Source organism: Podospora pseudopauciseta, chromosome 1 (assembly GCF_035222475.1).
Source record: "Podospora pseudopauciseta strain CBS 411.78 chromosome 1, whole genome shotgun sequence".
Taxonomy (NCBI): domain Eukaryota; kingdom Fungi; phylum Ascomycota; class Sordariomycetes; order Sordariales; family Podosporaceae; genus Podospora; species Podospora pseudopauciseta.
Genome location: NC_085892.1, coordinates 8,820,856 through 8,835,189, shown reverse-complemented (window position 1 = coordinate 8,835,189; position 14,334 = coordinate 8,820,856). Strand labels below are relative to the sequence as shown.

Genomic DNA, 14,334 nt, shown 5'->3' with positions numbered 1-14,334 from the left:
CTCTCCGGCAGGCATCAATCAACAAGCAGTGGGGCCAAGGACTTGGTTTAAGCTTTCAAGAGCAATCACTTGTCGGGGGATATCACTGCTCTATTCTCTGTTTCTTTGCACAACTAGACATTTCTTCAGTCAGCCAGCCTCTGGTAACCTTAACCAAACCCATCCTTACTTGGGCCGCTTACATCTCCCTGACTCTGCAAAGGCGCCGTTTCCATTCCAGCAGCGGTCGCCCCTCCAAGAGGATTGATCATGCTCGTCCTCCTCGTCCGTCTATCGTCATGATCAAAGGTCTCTTCCTCCACATCTACCAAGCTCTCCTCAGGCCCTAATAAGTCAACCTGCAACCCTTGTTTGACCTGATCATTCAACATGGCCAAAAAGTCGCTTGCCACCTCGAACCTCTGGATCCCGTTTTCCCCTGGCAGCAGCGAATACATCTTTCTGGCTTCGTTCAAGCATTTTTGGGCCTGGATGTACTTTTCCTGAGCGACCCAGGCTTCAGCACCGAGCACGCTCCAGAGGGCCGACTTGCGCCGCCTGCTACCCCATGCTTGAGACCCAGCCCCTGACTTGGAGGCGTAGCAGATTGCCATGCGTTCTTTAAGCAGTGCGTCGCCAATCTTGCCCATTAACCTCGACTCGAGCACTTTGATACCCCATCTGACAGCCTCGTCTATCCCCGACCCACCTCTGAGCCGCAACAGTTCTAGAGCGAGTACTATACAGCGTGTGGCTCCATACAGTGAATTACATCGTGTCAGGTAGGAATAAAACGCGTTGTCAAGCATCTGATTGATTGTCTCGATGCGGGTTTTGGATGACATGTTCTGTGGCATGATAAGCAGAGCAAAAGCTGCCATTTCATTGGCCGCCGCATGGTATTTCCAGGCCTTGTCGTTTTGGAAATCAGTCCGCAAGAGGTCATATGTCGACATGGCCAGCTTCCAGTCCCTAAGCATGAAAGCAAAGTCTGCCAATCGGCGCATGATAGCCTCCGGGCTGTCTGGTCTGTAGAATCCCGACGCATCGTAATTGCTTGATGAGCTTGCTATCCCAGATGACCGACTTGAGCCGCCGAATGCCCATCTTTTTGACAAGCTCATGAATCGCCCGCTGATTCCTTTCCGTTTTGAGGCCACTTGATCGTTCCATACCGAAATATTGCGCTCCATGGTTGGGATCAGAGATTGTGTTGCCATTTCCCTGACAAACGTCCGTATTGCTGTAGCATCTGACTCGAAAATGTGTCGCGTCGGGTCCTCAAAGTCCTCTTTCGTCTCGCTCTCCTTAATATCTGCCAGTTCCTCAGCTGCCGTCATCCAGTCACTCCTGGGTAATGGTATGCTGTCGTCGTCCGTTTCAGCGCTTTCAGAGCTTCTTAGTCGTAGCAAGTGACAATGTAAGCCGAAATTTCTCTTCATCTGCTCGAAAAGGGCCATGGATTTGCTGATGTCGCTATTTTCTTCGTCATGCACCAAAATGTAATACCGCAAGTATTCCCCATCCACCCACACGGGGTACCGCTTCTCCCCTTCTCTCGTTTCTGTGTAAAGCCGGTGTAAAGCCTCGATAGGGTTTGGATTCCGAGAGCTGATGGCCATAACACAAGCAACTGGGTGGGCGAAAGATTCATGTGGCGCAAGTGGCATGCCAGATAGTAGTCGTCGAAGGTACAGGGCATAGTACGGGGACGTTGCTTCCACGTCTAATCCCATCCTTGTCGGTGTTTGTGGTTCCATCGTCCCTCTGAAGGCTTCCTCGGCAAAACTGAGATGTCGCTCCACGACTTTTTCTACATCCGTTGTCAGACTCTCTTTCGCCCTGCCGCTCTGCTTTTCTGACCCATTCAACCCAGCAAGCGCATCTGGGATTTGCAAGTTGGAGTGATCGCCGAACTTGGTGAATCTGAGTGAGAAGTCCTCCCATGCTCTCGATACCCCGTTGCTATCCCTGACATTGACCTTTCCCATGACCCGCTCCCCGAATGGACGAAGAAGTTCCCACAGCCCTTTCTCAAATCCCTTTGCGTTGACCAGATCATCAACATCCTCACTGGCGTGTATTGCGACATGGGGAACGAAGCTCTTCAACACCAGGTTCAGGGGGTCTCCGGGAGAATCAGCAGCCCCTGTATCGAGGAGCGAAGCTTTGAACCCTGCTGTTCCGGCGAATATTGATCCTGTCATCGTGCGGGCTGGTGATCGGGTGGACCGTACGGTGGAAGCTGGGGAGGCATCTCGCGGCGAGCCAGGTGGGGTGTTGTTGAGAATGGTAGACCGAAAGAGCGAGGCGGACTGGGGACGACGGCTCGTACTGCTTGTGCGTATTGGCAAAGAGAGTTCCGACTGTGAAAGAGGGTCTGTCGTGGGCGAAAAAAGAATGGAGGATGCACCAGGGCGTGGCTTTTGGGACCCGGAGAGAGATCGCATTATGGAGGAGGCCGCAAGAGGGGGGGACTGGACCGGCGAAGGCGTTTGGACCGCATCTTCGTGAGGTTGCATGGAGTTGAGATTGGGAACAACTGTTGAGAACGGACACAACTCGGGTAATGTCAAATGTTTGCTAGATGACAAGTACGGCTCTGTCGCAAACACGGGGATGCGTATCGAATCTGGAGACTGGGACTTCCTCAGTGCAGTGGGTTCAGTTGTCGGCGGAGCAATTGGTGGTGACTGCTGCAGTGGGGTTCCAAGTGTGTTTGAGCCAATTGGGTGGCATTTCAGCGGGGCGGGTATCATCACGTGGAGATAACACACTCCACAGCGGGCAGCCCTTGTCAACGATGTCAATTGCTCAGTTCAAGGATGACGCAACTTTGAACCACAGCTTGGTATCTACCAGGTATGCCAACATGAGCCTTCTACTGCATATAAATACAGACTGAGAACTATATGTAGCATTGAGCAGGTGCGGCATTGGGGCCTTGTGAAGAGGGGGCTCCTTTTCTATGCTCGTGAGAGAGACGCTCACTCAAAGACACAAGGCCCCGAAATGCATCGACATCTTACCACGGCGATAATCAGGATATGAATGCCATTTCTTGTGTTGCTTGACATGTATTGATGCATGTCGTTGGATCAAGGCTTTAGGCATGGCAGCCTACCTATGCTCGGCAAACACGCCATGGATTGTTCCATGTGTGTGAATTTTCGACAGAACTGCTCATGTATTCCAATCAACTCCCGCCGCCAGCCTTGAAGTTCTCGATTGCCGACTGGAACGAGCTGAGGTGCAGAAAATAGCCACTCGGCTGAATTCCCATCTCGCTGGCGTGAAACCATATACAAAATTCGAAGTAACGTTCAAACAGAAAAAGGATCCCTCGCAAAGAAGCCCCAGGTAATCGTGCCGACGAACCGACCCATTTGATGCTCTCTTGATTAACCATCCTCGCCATCACACCATCTGTAAGGGACCTGGGCCTCACCCCTGGATCCAAGCTCAACCCCAGGACCTTGGCAGTACGGGATCTGCGTGCCAAGCTCTTGGCTGCCACGATGCGAGTGCCGAGAAGTCTCCGCACTGCTAAATTAAACGTCCACCAAGATCTTCATCAGGCGCTGAGAGCGAGAATGGATGGCAAACTGGCAAACTTGCTCACAGCTGCCAGCATTCATTTGGAGCATATTTGGTGTTGTTCCTTAGAGGACGCCCGACAAAGCCGGAAAGCGGAACGATGACTCTTGTTGCTACACACTGGCGATTCTGCCGTGTGTACACGAGATGGCCAGGCTATGTATGCTCGATACGCCATCTCTTGATGTTGCTAGGTCAGCTCGATATCCGCTCCACATCATGGTTCCTGGCCCTGAGCGGCAATGTTGGGACAAGCTTTCACAAGAACGTACAAGCTCACCAAGAAATCTGAAGTTGCAATCCGCGGAGGTAAGCGAGGGTGGCTGCAAGGTTGGCTCGCCAGCTGCGAATTTACCCCTTCATCCATGCCGCCTCACTCTATTTTTCTTGCCAGGAAATGGGTGTTCATGGCGTAAGCCCTATAAGCTGAGCCCACTCGACGTTTCACTGTGGTCCTTGAACCATCGACTTTGTTACATTCGTTTTTAGGGGCAGCTTCCAAACTCCTCTTTCTCCATGGATCGATCGGGCATGTCGCCAACCGAAATCCCTAGCCGAATTGTTGCATCTCAGAGGCGAAGCGGAGAATACATATACGAGCAATGCTCCTCGAAGTTTGGCCCATGATAAACACCCTGCTCCTTCATATTTACAGAACTGTCTGACACACCCGACATGTTCTTCGAGCGTTGGTTCGCCGCCGGGCTGGCTGGCATTCTGGCTGCCTCTGGAGTAAACGCACAAGCCTGCACATCTAATCTTCTTATCGACAACTTCACCAAATGGACCAGCGGTGTCAATAACCTTGAATCCCCAAACGGCGGTGGGTTAGTTTTCGTATTGCTGTCTTCTGGTGTCTAACTGAGAACAGATGACGGTTCAATGGAATTCATTGCGGCTGGGACAGGTCAAGTTGTCTTCACCCCCAAGGATACCACCTCGTATTTTTATGAATCATTCGAATGCCAACCTGCCGTTACAAACGGATATGGAGGATTGCAATTCACCGTCGAGGGCCCTGCCGGTGCTTCGTTTGCTCTAGAGCTTCAGACAACTTCGTCTTGTAGCGCCAACGACGGGACATACAAGAGTCACTACACCATCATCGAGAACCTGACCGGAAGCCGCCAGACAATTAATGTTCCCTTGGTCGGCTTTGACAACGAACCCAACTACGATGCTGTTGTCGGTTGGGTTTGGGCTGTATTTTCACAGTCCAATGTTCAATGGTCGATTGGCAATATCACATGGATATGCGGGAATGTGGCTCAGCCAACGTCCCCTGGTTCAACAAGTATGATCCCACTCGTTGGAGTGAATTGTTTAGGCATCTAATTGTTTTCAGGTGTACCGACAAGATCAACCATCGTCCCTACCGCAACTCGATCCACAATAGCACCGCCAGTCACCACCAGCCAGCCCGCAACGTGCTTCAACTTGTTGATTGATGACTGGGCTTCTCAGTCCCGTCTTACATTCTTGGGCTACAACGCTATGGGGCAAGCAACGAGCGATGATGGAACAATGTCAAGTGTCGTTGTCAGCAACAACAGGGTCCTCCTTTACCCCAAAGATGCCAACTCGTACTTTTACAGTCAGTTTGGTTGTTTGAATGCCAACAACAGATACGGAGGCATCTCGTTCAGGGTCAGGGCGGCACGAGGCACAAGCTTTTCAGTGGCTCTGGGATGGTCCGATAGTTGTGGCTCAACCAACGTCAAGACGGTTAGTTTGACAACAGCGCAGTTAAAGTGGACATTCGATGGCACCGAGAAGCTGTACTCCTTCCCCTTTTCAGTGTTCAGTGGCGTCGATACGACAAAGCTGGATATGATTTATTTTTCCGGCCTCAATGCGGGCATCATCCTCGGCCCCATGTCCTTCTACTGCGGATCGACAGCTACCGAGTACGTCGCGCCAGCATCGTCACCAGCTCCCTCTGCCCTCACGCGCACAACAACCCAGGTGGCAACCCCAAGTGCCAAGGGTTATGTTATTGACACATTCTCCAACGAAAATACCAACTCGCTGGGCGAATGGCACGGTCCGGATGAGGGCATGGCGGTCACATTTGGCAACAACGCCATTACAATCCGTACCAACGACTCTGATCAAAGCTGGAACACTCAGTTGGCCAACAAGTGCGCCGACCTCCGCAACCTGACAGGAGGCTATCTCCATATCGCGTACTCGGGTAGCAACAAGTTTAGTATCGCCCTCCAACAACACAACTCCAAGTGCAACGAGACGATGGCCCCCTATCCCGAGACCTGGGATTCCGTGGAAGCCTCTCGCTACGCAACCACCTCCGACATCTACGTCCCCATCACCCACTTCAGCATCAACCTCCAGCGCGTCATTGGTTTCAACCTCCGCGGCTTCTACACTTCAGAGCCGACAACAATTACCAAGATCGAAATCGTCACCTCCATCCCGCCCAACTTCAAGATCCCGCCCAAGCTAGCCTCGGGCAGGCTAGTGTTCGCCTGCACCCGCCCCAACTCCTTCGCCTTTGCCATTGACGACGGAAACCCAGAGTACATCCCCCAGGTCATGAAGATCCTCAAAGAAGCCAACATCCCCCTCACCTTCTTCACCGTTGGCCTGCCCCTCCTAGATCAGAGCAACGGCCTGGCAGCAGCGTACAAAGACATGGCCTCTCGCGGCCACCAGATCGCCCTGCACAGCTACACGCACCCCAAGATGGAAGGCCTCGCCACCGAGCAAGCCATCGACTGGGAGATCCAAAACGACATTGGTGCCGTCCGCCAGGTGTTTCCAAACCTACGGTCGTCCTACTTTCGCCCTCCGTTCGGAACAGAAGGTGCGAGAATGAGACAGCGCCTGGCGGCAAACCTGAACGATCCAGAGCCGTATATTGTTGGGTGGAGCATCGACGTGGAGGACTGGCTTTGGGCTGAATCATCCACTCCCAACAAGCAGCTCGATGCGTTCAAGCGCGATCTGGCCAAGGGCGGGAACTTGATGGTGATGCATTACTTGCACCAAAGCACGGTGGACTTGTTGCCCGAGTTTATCAAACTGGCCAAAGCGAGCGGGAAGAGGTTGATGAGGGTGGATCAGTGCTTGGAGGACCCGAAGGCGCCGGCTCTGACTTGATGAAAAGTTTTGGCAAGATTGTTTTTACTGGTGATAGGTATGGTTGTAAATAGTACACGCAAAAAGCTGCGGGGAAAAGCAACAATGATCTGATGCTGCGACGCCCCCGCTCAAACCAGCTGGGACAAACGCTGGTCAGTTAGCATCTACACCTGTGTGGAACGGTTGAATCACAGTCTCAAAAGTAGGTATCATTGAAAACCAGGCGATATACAACTCCATGCTCCCAGCCAATTCGCTTTACCTTCCCTGCCATGCTTACGCGCTTATCCGTTCTCCAGATTTCTAGGTGTCTCGCCATGCGGTAGACCAGCTCATACGTCCTCAACCGCGCAGTTGGGGTGCAGGACATAGACAATCCTCTGCGCCGCGGCCGAGGGTCCGGCCTGGCCATTCTCCGTATCTTCTTGCATACCTTCGCCACGAATAGCCATGAGAATGTTGTCCTGTTACGCCCATGTCAGCAAATCGATTCACAACCGTGTGATATTGAAAGGTACACACCTTGACCATCTTTTTGAGCACCTTCTTAGCCAGTGCCAACTCCTGCTCGTAGTCCTCCTCGCCAGTCAGTTCCTCCTCCTTCTGCTCCAGATACCACTGAACAAGTTCCTCGCCCTCGATGCCCTCGCCGCTTCCAGATGTCTCCTCCTCGGCAACCTTGCTGACAAGCAAGTTCACGATGGAGATGTACTTGTCATACGAAACCGTTTGCTTCTCCTTGTGCACAGCGGCAGCGGATGCATCTCCCATGGCTGTATCACCTTCGCCATCAGCTTCAGGAGGAACAGATCCCGAAGCTGCGTCAGCAGCCGCTCTCAAGGCAGCCCCGTCCTCAACAGGCTGCTCATCCTCCTCATCAACCTCGACATCATCGTGTTCCACAGAGATAATACTTTGCCTCAACAGGTTGTAGGCCTCATTGACAAAATCTGGCGTGATATCTTCAACGCAGTTCGCCTTGGCGATGGCCTCTGACAATCTGATCATACTTTCCAATTGTCTGACCGTGATGCGATAGCTGTTCTTGCCTATGCCGCCCTGCGCGTCATCGGCTCTGAGATCCTTGTACCTTTGCACGAGCACCTCTTTGGCCTCGTCAGTAAACTCTGGCCTGTAAGTTCGGGCAAAACGGATGTATCTTTGGAGTTGTTCGGTCGAAAACTCTGGGACGACGGCCTCGTCACGGAGTTGATGGATGCCGACGATGTGAGAGGCCAGGTGACGATCAACCTGCTCGTTGCACTCGTCGAGAATAACGAAGAAAAGATCAAAGCGAGACATGATAGGAGCGGACATGTTGATGTTGGCGCGGAGAGATGTCTTGCGGTTGTACCGACCTCCAACAGGGTTGGCGGCAGCGAGAATAGAGGTGCGAGCATTGAGGGTTGCCTGGATACCGGCCTTGGCGATGGAAATTGTCTGCTGTTCCATCGCTTCGTGGATGGCGACCTGGTCGGCAATATCCATCTTGTCAAACTCGTCAATGCAGCAGACGCCGTTGTCCGCAAGCATCAGAGCGCCGGCTTCGATGGTGAACTCTCCAGTCTCTTCATCCTTGACCACTGCGGCCGTGAGACCGGCGGCGGAGGAGGCCTTGCCAGAAGTGTAGATTGCCCGTGGAGCAAAGTTACAGACGTATTTCAAGAACTGAGACTTGGAGGTTGATGGGTCACCGACGATGCAGATGTTGATGTCTCCACGAAGCTGCATCCCCTCTGCTGTGCTTTTGCTCACTCCAGACAACATTTGCAGGAGGATACCCTTCTTCACAATCTCGTGGCCGTACACCATTGGCGCAATCGACTGCACCAGTCTGGAATAGATGTGATCACTGTGTACCATGGCACGGAGATCGTCCACCTCAGCCTGTGTATAGGAGCTCAGCGTGGCATCCTGCATCTCCTTCAAGCTCTCCGCCGTCTCGACCGCCACATTACCGTTCAGGCTGCCGATCATGTCCACAATCTGGGCCTCACCAGAGGCACCAAGAGAAGACACATCCGGCGTGACCATGCACGCCAGGAAGGCCAGTCTGTAGGTCAGATCTCTGACACCAAGCGCCTTTAAACCACCAACACCACTCCCGCCAGCATCAGCACCCCTATCATCCCTCACCGCCGTTTTCCTGAGACCCGGAAGCCCGAGCTGACTGACGTCTGGAACCACAATCAAGGCGCCTGTAAAGATGCACTTTTCACCTGCCTTTGCTCTGTCCACAATTTCCCCTCTGAGGATCACATCCATCGTTCTTGGCATGCTCCCTGTAGGGATTTCGCTGCTGTTTTCCTGCACCCTGACCTTCTGCCAATCAACGAAGGTGCTCTGCCGGATGTCTAGCCTCCATGCGGTTCTATTTTGGCAAGTAGCATTGGGACACTGGGTAGGTTCCGTATACCGGAAGGTCTGCTCGACGTCTGGAACAACAGCTCTGCAGCCTTCGCAAACAAACGTCGCGAGGGCCAGTTCGGGTCTGACTTCAGATGTGCGGGTAACGGTACCGCTGATGCTCAATAGTTGGCCAACATTCCTGGCTCGCATTGACCGGACTCGGGAAACAAGGGGGAGATTGTAGAAGGCGATGGCGAACAGCTTGTCAGTTTGCTGGTTGGCGGTCTTGCTGCTCATCTCGGACTGCGTACCAGTTCCACCCAGGGTGCTGCTATCAGTGCCGTGGTGCTGGCTTGAGGCGGTTGGCTGTCTGTGTTCCCTGAAATATTGAGGCTCGTGCTTCGCGATCTGGTTGTGGAGCGCCGCTGTTAGGAAGGGCAGGAAACGATAGTAGTTGTTCATGATACCGTCGGCCAGGGCGCCGTTGCTCCAGCTCAAAAGGTGCTTGTAGTCGACATATAGGGTCGACAACTGATAGGTACGCATGCCATGGATTTGGGCAACATAATAGCGGTCTGTGGTCACAGCTGAGGAGGTAGGCTGGCCAGAGGAAGTCGGTGTCTCGACGAATCTATCCTTGAATTGTCAGTGCTGGTCGCTTCTGCAAGGGACAAGACAACATACCCTTCGATAAAATTCTCAAAGTGATCCTGCACCATGCGTCCAATGCTATCTTCTACCCGGGGAATATTGGCAGGATCTGTCGGTCTGGCTCTCACTGGAACCTGATCGTCTGCAAAGCCATCACCACCGCCACCACCTTCATCGTCGCTGGGCGCACCCAGACTTTCCGAAGGAAGAGGTCTCCCGCTGGAAGGGAACTGTTGTCTCCCGCCGGCGCGGGGTGTCCTCGAAAGACCATCCGACATCATGAACCCAGCATCACTGGAGGCTGATGGTGTTGCCATTTTTCGTTATTATTGAATTCGTTTCTCGTACAAGTGGAATCGTCTATCGTCTCTTTACAGCCGGTGTAAGAGACACAGCTGAAGTAGTGGCTCGTTGGGTTGTTGGTTGTAAATGCGACCAAAACCAGGCGGGGAAAATTGACTGGGATGAAAGATTGTCGCAAAGAAGCTGCGTTGTCAGGGACAGAGACGGAAGATCCACCGAGTCAATAGAAACGCCAGAAAACGCGGGACACGCGATTTAGTCAAAAAGGGGCAACGCGAGTGTGGGGGCCTGTTTAATTGCCCCGTTATGAAGATATGCATATAATCTGCACACGGTACTCAATACATGCGTATACCGTCATCATTGGTTGTCGTCTAATCATCTACATTACCTATTTTTACACAGCGTGTCCTCTCTACTACTCTGACCAGTCCATTTCCTCGCGTTCAGAAAGTCGAGTCGCGTAGACTGACTGTTTTTCCTGTCGAGAGGGTGCCAAAAGTACTTCCAAAGTTGCAGCTGGTACGCTCTCAAGAATAAGTTGAACTGGCAAGCCCTCGTTTCCCATTGAGCCTACCCCTAACCACATAAGTCTAAGTTTGGGATCATCCTACCAACCCCAAGTTCTTGATGATGCTGTAAACACGGGTGGCTTCCACTGGATCCGTTCAGGATCAATCAGTCTCTTTTGTTTCGCTCTGCTCTTGGCCCGCTGTTCCACCAGCTTGTCCGACAGCACGATCTTGTGCTCACCCTTATGGTAGACCTGCATCTTTAGTGCCTGAAGGGTATGCTCAACGTCGGTGGCCGTCATGGCAAGGTGCTGTGCAATGGTTTCGATGGTGCACTTCTCATCTCTCTCGCTAAAACCAAGCAGCAGGTCGATGATGTTTTCTGACCAGTACTGGCGGTAACTCAGCAAACCCAAATCTGAGAGCGGCTTTTCCGGTGATCCAAGTTTGCCCTCAATCTTGGAAAGTTCGTACGAGAACTGGATCAGAAGACGACCATAGCCCTTCCGCTGATACTGTGGGAGCGTCAAAATACACGCAACGTTATAACCGTCTGTACTTTCCTTTTCCTTGGAAAAATATCCAATAAGATGACACCCTCGCTCGTCTCTCGTCGTCATGACGTAGAACAAGAATGGGTCGACATCATAGTAAAGTGTCTTGTGATCAAGAAACATCTTTGACAACAGACACAGGTTCCGACACCACGTTCGCTGCCTCCTGCCATCTATCTCAAAGAATGACACAAAGTCGTCCCGATAGATCTCGTTTCCCGGGGGGTGTTGAAGTGTGCACTTCTGCCGATGTCTTGAGAAAGATTTCATGTCCGCGTAGTAGCTCAGGCAGAACTCGCAGATGAAAATGGACTCCTCCTGGCTGAACACTTCGGGGTATGGCGAAAAGTACCATGGAAACAACACGTACCGTCCAAACTCGACTTGTGAGATATTTCGGATCCGTGATACTTCAGCTGGATTTTGAGTCATGGACCCTGACGTCCGGAGTTTTTCAATCTCTTGCTGACGACTAAAAGGGCCGAGGCTGTCCTTTTTGGCTGCGCCGGCTGGTGTCTCGTCTTCGTCGATTTCCATTTCGTCTGGTCCAAGAACGCCAGGTGTTCCTCCCACTTCCAAACTCCCCATGGATTTCTCCTCTGTCTCCTGATTCTTATCCTTGTGTTGCCCATTCTCGACATATTCCGTCCAGGGGTGTGGCGTCTGGCCTTCGGATGCAACCGACTGTTCCCTTTTACTGACTCGTTTCTGGTTCTTCTTCGACGGTTGTGACTTCTTGGATGTTGCGGCGGTTGTCTTCTTGCTCTTTGGGTCCTTTGGTTTATCCTTTTCGGGGTTCGGCCACTCGACCTCCTTGTCGAAGTTTATCCTTGCTTGCGGCACCCACTCGTCGAGACGTTTGTTAAAGCTGTCGAAGTTTGCATACCATTGGCGCCCACTTTTTGTCTCCCTGATGCCCAGAATGGTTGCGCGACGCGGTTCGCCATCTTTTGTAACATAAGCGACACATCCAGCGCTGTCAAAAGATGTCAGTACAGCCAGCCACGAATGCGACACACATATGAACAAGGAGCAATTCCTACACAAGAGTGTCCGCTGTCGCGATGCCCTTTTTCCGTGGCTCATCACGGCCGGCGGTTGCTTCTCCGCTAGGACTCATGATGAATTTCGATGCGCGCTGTCGGAGGTTGATGGGAAGTTGATGGGCGTCGTGATGCGACTCGGCTACGAAGTACTCGATTGCAGTTCAGCTTAGGATTTGAGAGCTGTTGCAGTGAATTAATTGCCCCTCCAAAAGATGGACTTCTGGGGCACGGTCCACAATTTCTGGCGCCACGCCAGTGGCCCAGAACAATCCATGTCAGGCACCTTGATGGCTGCGGCTGTTGCTCAAAAACTCCCTGGCTTAAATCTCAGGCAGGGGCGGTGCCAACCCTAACCCTTTTGAAACTTCACCTCACTGGTCCACTTTCGTTCATGGTGCAAATCTCAATGTATTTATCCTCACTCAAAAGGACTTAACTCCAACACCTAGAACATCATCAATACTGTCGAGGTTCATAAATTCCGACTGGATGCTCCTGAAATAACATTACCAACTCTCGAATCCGCCAGCATGGCCCCAGAACTCTCATCGAATTGGAAGATTCTGCAAGCACGCCTCAAAGCTGGATCTGCTTCAGAACCAGCATCCTCTTCATCAGCCTCAGCCAGTCCCTCAGCTCCTGCCAACAATAAGAAGAGGAAGTCAGCATCTGATGATCAAGACTCAAAGCCGAAAAATAAAAGGACCAGAACATCCTTCTTCCCGAAGAAACAACCAACAAATACGACCTCGGCAACCAGTTCAACGGAAAAAATGGGCGCTGTCTCTTCTCAACCAGTCACCTCGACGGCCCCTCTCACGAACCAACCATCTATTCAGTTTCTGAGGCAAAACCATGGCATCTCCCACGAGTCACTGTCGGAAGCTTACAACCTCACTATTTCCCCCACCCTCCTGTCCTCTTTGCCCAGCCACCCCAACCAGGGCCTCTCCCCAACAGCTTCATTGGATAGGACGAAATACCTGGCGATAGACTGCGAAATGGTCGGATTCGGTCCCGGTGGCGTTCACTCTTCCCTCGCCCGTGTCTCAATAACTGATTTCCATGGCACCCAAATCTACGACTCCTACGTTCTCCAGCGCGAAAAGGTCACGGATTGGCGAACTGCCGTGTCTGGCATCGCGCCAAAACACATGAGGGATGCCCGGCCGTTTTCTGAAGTTCAGGCTGAAGTAGCCGAGCTTTTAAAAGGCAGGATAGTTGTCGGTCACGATGTCAACCATGATCTCAAGTGTCTTGACCTTGATCATCCAATGAAGATGATACGGGATACAGCCAAGTTTTCGGGGTTCAAGAAGTACGGGAACGGACCCAAGCCTGCTTTGAAAGCACTGGCGAAGGAAATTCTGGGGTTGGAGATCCAAACGGGCCAGCACAGCAGTATCGAAGACGCAAGGGTGGCCATGCTGTTGTTTCGAAAACACAAGCCGGCCTTCGACATGGAGCACGCGAACCGATATCCGGAAGATGTCAAGACCAAACTGAAGCTGAACAAAGCAGGGAAGGGCAAAAAGTCGAAGAGAAAGTGAATGGCCACGGAATATGAAAGACATCATCTGTAGATCACCAGTTGACGCTGGCTGTTGGAAGTGCCAATGCTGGAAACAGAATGTAAGGCTGTCCCCAGCCTGACAGGAGTGTCCTAACTTATCTGGACCGCCTTCGACGATTGACAGGAGATGACCCAGTCTGTTAAGGCCACTGATATTATGGTATTATTCTTCCGAAGACAGTCATCGCGAACCGCATGTGGCCGCCATGAACAGCAGAGGAATGCGATCACTTGAAGAATACCGACACAAAGCGAGACCTTGCCCGCTCTTAGAGAAACATGCACGATATACCGATCGTGTCACCACCAAACATATTAAATGGGGTCCGTGTCGGCGGAGAAGGGGTTTTGCTAATGTGGCGGGTCGATAGACTGTCACAGGAGGCAAGTGGAAGGATAGCTTTTCGAGCCCATCTTGTAAAATAATTGGAAGGGCCGCTTCTCAGTATGAACTGCTCGTCTCATATCTGTTGAGGGCCATATCACATCATCACATCACCCCTGTCGTTCTTCACTGCCGCAAGCCCGCCAATATTCAGTGTCCTGTGTGAGTGCAAGACATAGTTTACTCATATGTAACTGAGATCAATCAAAATATTTAATCTCCTCTGTTGGAACCAGTTTGTCTTTCACGTTGATGGCGGAACTGTGTCAGGGGCATCAAATGC

At 52.0% G+C, this 14,334-nt stretch overlaps 5 protein-coding genes across 5 annotated transcripts; 2 read left to right on the top strand and 3 right to left on the bottom strand.

Annotated features, from left to right (window-relative positions):
- Nucleotides 1-149: 149 nt before the first annotated feature.
- On the bottom strand, nt 150-2,501 carry QC763_124080 (uncharacterized protein; the record flags this gene model as incomplete). Its single annotated transcript, XM_062908974.1, has 1 exon — nt 150-2,501. The coding sequence occupies one exon, from the start codon at nt 2,499-2,501 to the stop codon at nt 150-152; it is 2,352 nt and encodes a 783-aa protein (XP_062772154.1).
- An 849-nt stretch (nt 2,502-3,350) lies between these two features.
- Nucleotides 3,351-6,930, top strand: QC763_124070 (uncharacterized protein). The gene is made up of 3 exons (XM_062908973.1): nt 3,351-4,399; nt 4,448-4,870; nt 4,922-6,930. Exons 1-3 carry the CDS (start codon nt 4,252-4,254, stop codon nt 6,694-6,696), a joined length of 2,346 nt encoding a protein of 781 aa, XP_062772153.1. The 5' UTR covers nt 3,351-4,251; the 3' UTR covers nt 6,697-6,930.
- Nucleotides 6,867-9,995, bottom strand: MCM6 (MCM DNA helicase complex subunit mcm6; the record flags this gene model as incomplete). Its single annotated transcript, XM_062908972.1, has 3 exons — nt 6,867-7,142; nt 7,201-9,658; nt 9,712-9,995. 3 exons carry the CDS (start codon nt 9,993-9,995, stop codon nt 7,011-7,013), a joined length of 2,874 nt encoding a protein of 957 aa, XP_062772152.1. The 3' UTR covers nt 6,867-7,010.
- A 596-nt stretch (nt 9,996-10,591) lies between these two features.
- ESA1 (Histone acetyltransferase) lies at nt 10,592-12,938 on the bottom strand (the record flags this gene model as incomplete). The annotated part of the gene is given in 3 exon segments (XM_062908971.1): nt 10,592-12,023; nt 12,091-12,515; nt 12,526-12,938. The coding sequence occupies 2 exon segments, from the start codon at nt 12,165-12,167 to the stop codon at nt 10,592-10,594; spliced, it is 1,509 nt and encodes a 502-aa protein (XP_062772151.1). The 5' UTR covers nt 12,168-12,515; nt 12,526-12,938.
- Nucleotides 12,624-13,643, top strand: REX4 (3'-5' exonuclease; the record flags this gene model as incomplete). The annotated part of the gene is made up of 1 exon (XM_062908970.1): nt 12,624-13,643. The coding sequence occupies one exon, from the start codon at nt 12,624-12,626 to the stop codon at nt 13,641-13,643; it is 1,020 nt and encodes a 339-aa protein (XP_062772150.1).
- Between the last annotated feature and the right edge of the window lie 691 nt (nt 13,644-14,334).

What these genes read in the sequence shown, in the direction of transcription:
- QC763_124070 (XM_062908973.1), top strand. Translation starts at nt 4,252, where the DNA reads ATGTTCTTCGAGCGTTGGTTCGCCGCCGGGCTGGCTGGCATTCTGGCT. An exon ending in CCTTGAATCCCCAAACGGCG is followed by an intron (nt 4,400 to 4,447) that starts GTGGGTTAGTTT and finishes AACTGAGAACAG; the next exon opens with ATGACGGTTCAATGGAATTC. An exon ending in AACGTCCCCTGGTTCAACAA is followed by an intron (nt 4,871 to 4,921) that starts GTATGATCCCAC and finishes AATTGTTTTCAG; the next exon opens with GTGTACCGACAAGATCAACC.